The sequence below is a fragment of the Phocoena sinus genome, chromosome 19 (assembly GCF_008692025.1).
Source record: "Phocoena sinus isolate mPhoSin1 chromosome 19, mPhoSin1.pri, whole genome shotgun sequence".
Taxonomy (NCBI): domain Eukaryota; kingdom Metazoa; phylum Chordata; class Mammalia; order Artiodactyla; family Phocoenidae; genus Phocoena; species Phocoena sinus.
In genome coordinates this window covers 30,289,866-30,295,208 of record NC_045781.1, presented here as the reverse complement: position 1 = coordinate 30,295,208, position 5,343 = coordinate 30,289,866, and the positions used below count along the sequence as shown (strand labels likewise).

The 5,343-nt window shown below is 50.9% G+C and overlaps 1 protein-coding gene across 1 annotated transcript; it reads left to right on the top strand.

Annotated features, from left to right (window-relative positions):
• Positions 1-889: 889 nt before the first annotated feature.
• LOC116744149 (metallothionein-4) lies at positions 890-3,194 on the top strand. The gene is made up of 3 exons (XM_032613511.1): positions 890-950; positions 2,341-2,406; positions 2,934-3,194. The coding sequence occupies exons 1-3, from the start codon at positions 920-922 to the stop codon at positions 3,023-3,025; spliced, it is 189 nt and encodes a 62-aa protein (XP_032469402.1). The 5' UTR covers positions 890-919; the 3' UTR covers positions 3,026-3,194.
• Positions 3,195-5,343: the final 2,149 nt, after the last annotated feature.

Genomic DNA, 5,343 nt, shown 5'->3' with positions numbered 1-5,343 from the left:
TATTTTAAAGTTATAAATCAGATAAACAAATAAAATACTTTCTACCCTCCTACCTTAACATTGCAACCTAGAATGCAGAGGTGCCTGGCGATCTGCCCCATGGCCCCAACCCCCAATCTGTGGCCCCCCTCCCTTCTCTCCCCACCCCTAGCTCCTTCCTTCACACACCTCTGTGGGCACCAGCCCACACATCCAAACTCTGTCTGTACCCCCAGCAAACAGCCACCCGCGGCCACCTCTCAGGCCTAGAGAGACACACACTGGCTGCACACCTGTCCTTGGGAGCCTGGGGAAGAGGACTGAGCAAATCCTTAGAAGCAAGCAGGCTTGGGAAGACAGAAGATTCCAGCATCCAGGGTGCTCCACATGTGGTCTAGAAAGAGAGGTTACAGGCTCTGAGTGGGCACCTGCCCCTGACTTTGGTGGCCTTCTAAAGCCAGGGCACAGAATAGGGGCCCCCGCCTGCACATGGTAAAGGGCTTTCATAGTCAACCAGGGGAGATAGATGAGACCCCGGGCCAGGACAGGAGCAGCCCCTGTGAAGGAGGGAACAGAAATGGCAGATAACAGTATGTGTAGGACTTGGAGAGGGGACACAGGTAGCTCCCAATCTGCGCAATGTGACTGCAATTTGAGCCTAAGCCTGGCTCCCTGACACCTCAGCAGGTGGCAGGTACAGCCACCTGCACCCTTTGTGAAAAGCCACCTAAATGACTGTACTGCTTGCCCTCTCCTCTGCCCTCCTCAGCCAACACCCATCCTGTGGCTGGGCTGTGTACAGGGCGTCTGGCCCCAGGGAGAGGTGAGGTGAGCCCAAGTCTACACCCACACAGCCATAAAAAAGAAGCCTCTGGTGACTGCTCACTCAGCCTCACTTCACCAGCTGTGACAGCGCCACAGCCTCTCAGACACCTGGACCATGGACCCTGGGGAATGCACCTGCATGTCTGGTGAGTAAGGATGCCCACCCTGGGATTCTGTGACCTCTCGCCAGCTTCCCACAGGGAGCCTGCAGGACTGTGATTAATGCTTCTCTTCTTCCAATTAGAAGCACCAATGGAGTTTGTGTGAGACTGGCCACCTTTGTGGCAGCTCCCGCTCTCTGTTGGATACCAGCTTGATTTGCTAGAATTAATAACCTGGCTTAGGAATGACTGCGGTGGGACCTAGCGGCAAGCCTCTGGGAGCAGCCACCAGGGCGGGGGAAGAGCTCTGGCCCAGACCAACCTGCTTCTGGTCCATTGCTCCCATCCACTCCTGACACTTATTATTTCCAAGCCTCAGTTTCTTCATCTGAAAAATAGGGTTACTTATCCCCAGCTGCCCACCTCCTAGGGTTGCTGTGAAAGGGTTAAAATCATAAAGCATTTGCAGATGTCAGGGGAGTTATTAGAAGCATATGCGGACCTCCAAGTCTGAAACTGCTTAATTCCATGGAAGCATGTTGGCCAGGAGAAGTGAGGTCAGGGTTCAGAGCCATCTTGGGTTTTATGACCTTTGGAAACGGCATCAAGAAGTCTCACAAGCCTCCCTGGTTCCTAACAGGACATGTCTGTCCCCAAAATTTGCCAAAAAGACAGAAGCTTCCAGCATCTTGAAACTCAAAACAAGAAGCAGGATGATTTTTTTTTTTAAATATAGATGGTTTTATAATATGGAAACAAGTGGTAGCTGTGACTCTCACTTTGGGCTTGTTTATATCCTTTGCCCTTCCTCCTACACATTCAGGATCTCCATCTTGCCTGATACCTTGAAAAGGTGAGGAGTTGAGGATTTCCATCTTGCCTGATACCTTAAAGTTTTCGACAGTCCCCAGGGGACCTTGGGCTTGGCCTTAGTGGTTCTCAAACCTGATTGTACATCAGAATCATCTGGGTTGCTTTTTTTTTTTTTTCTATTTTTTGGCCACATTGTGCAGCACATAGGACCTTAGTTCCTTGACCAGGGATCAAATCCATGCCCCCTGCAGTGGAAGCGAGGAGTCTTAACCACTGGACCACCAGGGAAGTCCCTGGGTTGCTTTTTAAAAACTACTGATTCCCTTTCTCCACCCAGACCTATGAATCATAATATCTCAAAGGTTGGCCCTAGGAATCTGCATTTTAATAAGTACCCCCAGGGATTCTGATGTAGTCCCCCCCCACTTTCTGTCCATGGACTGTGACTGGGAACCACTGGGTGGTCTTCACCACTGGGGTGATTCTCAGCAGCATCTTCAACCTCCTGTCCATCAACTGACCAAGGGCAGCCCAGACCCCCGGCCACCTAGCTGGCCTGTGACGCGCCTGCGTGCCCGCTCCACCTCGATGCTCATGCTTGTGGCTCTGTCCTTTCTCCTAGGAGGAACCTGCACCTGCGGAGACAACTGCAAATGCAAAACCTGCAGCTGTAAAACATGTCAAAAAAGTGAGTCTGGTGACCGGGGCCATGCACTGCTGGCGGGGAGCTGGGAGTCCGTTTCTGTCATCCTCAACCCTCCAGCCACGGTGGGATTGAGGGGGTCCTGGATGCCTTTACCCAGTTGGGAGGGATCTGAAATGAAAGCTGAGTCCCCCGGGCTGCAGCTGACCTGGGGGTGAGGGCATCCTCAGTGTTTCAGGGGTTTGGATAAGAAGAGGGCTGAGGGGAGGTTCCAGCCTGCCCAGTAGTGAAGGGAATGGCCTGGCGTCATGAGCCCTTGGATCTGCCACTGTCCAATGGCGGTGGGCCAAGCCGTTCCCCTCCCTGGCCTCTGATGGACTCTGGGTGACCCCTGAGGTCCCTTCCAGCTCTAACATCCCACCACTTCCTGTCCCAGGTTTTTTGCTCATGTGGATCGGAACCTGTGCGTAGCATGCTCTTGTTTTTCTACTTCCTTCTAAGTGGTGAAGGGGGAAGTGGTCAGATAAGAGTGTTGACCCAAAGCTGATCTGTCCATCTCCTGCCCCTTCCAGGCTGCTGTCCTTGCTGCCCCCCGGGCTGCGTCAAGTGTGCCAAGGGCTGCATCTGCAAAGGGGCCTCGGACAAGTGCAGCTGCTGCCACTGAAATGCATCCATCGTGCTGGGGACAAGGCCTGGGAAGCATCTGTACAGTGCATTAGTCGAGGAGTTGGAATGACTGTACAATAGGTTGTGCTTTTTATATATTTGCCCAGGTCAGGTGGTGGTGACATTCATATAAAGTGCTTGGAGCAATAAAGTTTTCACTCGTGGTTGTCTGGTGGCTCAGAGCAATGTTTTACCCTAGCCCAGCAGGACCAAGAAGGGCTGGTCCCATGAAGATACAGTAGGCGCCAACCTGTACCCATTCTGCAGATGGTTGCTAACCCCGAGATCCTACCGCTCTGCCTGAGGGTTTTCTCGTGTAGCACGAGCTTGCTTGACGGATGCACAGGGCAGGCCGCCCCTGGGAACAGCCCTTAACAGATGACAAACAGGAGTTAGTGAATTCATAACATCAGCATCTTTACCCTTACAATGGGACAAATCTGAGTCATGTTCTACACCATCCTCCAGAAGTCCTCAGCAGCAATGAACTCCGACAGCCCACAGACGTAAACATACTCCGTACTGGCTTCCTTCCTTCTCTGCCTCACTTCTCCATCCTCTTTCCAGGGCTTCCTGGGATCCCACGCAAAAAAACTACTTGTACAGGGTCCGCTTTCGGGGTAACCTAATCTTTTTTTTTTTTTTTTAAGTAAGGTTTTATTTATTTATTTTTAATTTATTTTTTGGCTGCATTGGGTCTTCATTGCTGCGCACAGGCTTTCTCTAGTTGCAGCGAGCGGGGGCTACTCTTCGTTGCAGTGCACAGCCTTCTCGTGGCGGTGGCTTCTCAGCATGGGCTCTAGGCACATGGGCTTCAGTCTACACGGCAGGCTCAGTAGTCATGGCGCACGGGTTTAGTTGCTCTGCGGCACGTGGGATCTTCCCAGACCAAGGCTTGAACCTGTGTTCCCTGCACTGGCAGGCAGATTCTTTTATTTATTTATTTATTTATTTATTTATTTATTTTTGGCTGTGTTGGGTCTTCGTTGCTGCACGCAGGCTTTCTCAAGTTGAGGCGAGCAGGGACTACTCTTCATTGTGGTGCGCGGGCTTCTCACTGCGGTGGCTTGTTGCGGAGCACAGGCTCTAGGCACGTGGGCTTCAGTAGTTGTGGCACACGGGCTCAGTAGTTGTGGCTCGTGGGTTCTACAGTGCAGGCTCAGTAGTTGTGGTGCACGGGCTTAGTTGCTCCTCAGCATGTGGGATCTTCCCGGACCAGGGCTTGAACCCATGTCCCCTGCATTGGCAGGCAGATTCTTAACCACTGAGCCACCAGGGAAGCCCCCCCCGCAAAAAAACAAACCTATTTTTAAATAGGTCTCCATACACAATGTACAAAACATAAAAGATACAAAGAGAGTAAGACTCCTTCCCACCTTTGCGCCCCAGTCCCCCCTCCCCCAAGTCAACTGTCACCACTTACTGGTGTGCCCCCCCAGCGATATTCTGTGGCTGCACAGCACCGATGATACACAGCATCTGCCCCACCCCGAAACACACACTATTTACCTTGAAAACTTGGCAAGTGTTTTCTCTCATATAGTAAACTCTCTGCCAGGTCCTTTTTTCCATTTAAGAGAAAAGAATAGGTAGATGGAAAAAATTAAGAGCTTAAACAACCAAAAAATAAGGTGACAAAAGAAAAAATAGATGAAACAAAAGGGTTAAAGAAAATATGGGAGACAAAGAGAAAACTCCACACACATCTCTGCCGTGGTGGCGCTGCCCAAGGCAGCTGAGGCTGTGACTACGTCTTTTGGTCTTTTTCCGACCCGCCAAGCCTAGCACTGTGCCTGGGACCCCTCAGAGCAGGGGTCATAAACACCCCTAAAAATTCACTGACAGCTATAAACCTTCCTCTCCCTAAAAATACCCATATGAACAACCTCAGTCAATCTTACATATGATCTTAGGGACTTCACAGGCTGTCCCAAAGCCATCTCTGGAACCCCCAGAAGACCCTGATTAAGAACCTAAGGTCCATGTGATCTGTTACTTAAAAGAATAAAGTAGTCTAATAATAGATTAAAATACTGAGCACTTAAGACCTGCCAGGCACTGGGTCCAGCACTGCCTACACATTACTTCATTTGATTGTCACAACACGACCTCACGAGGTCAGTACTGTTATCAACCCCATTTTACAGATGAGGAAACCAAGGCACGCAGAGGTTAAATGACTTGCCCAAGGCCACTCATCTAGTTTGGAGAACTGAGATCTGAACCCAGGTCCAACAGACTCCAAAGCCATGCCCTGAGAGTGCAGAAACAACTTCCAGGATGGAAGGCAGTCAAGGCTGAAGTCCCTGAGGCTGG

What these genes read in the sequence shown, in the direction of transcription:
- LOC116744149 (XM_032613511.1), top strand. Translation starts at nt 920, where the DNA reads ATGGACCCTGGGGAATGCACCTGCATGTCTG. An exon ending in GGAATGCACCTGCATGTCTG is followed by an intron (nt 951 to 2,340) that starts GTGAGTAAGGAT and finishes CCTTTCTCCTAG; the next exon opens with GAGGAACCTGCACCTGCGGA. An exon ending in CTGTAAAACATGTCAAAAAA is followed by an intron (nt 2,407 to 2,933) that starts GTGAGTCTGGTG and finishes TGCCCCTTCCAG; the next exon opens with GCTGCTGTCCTTGCTGCCCC.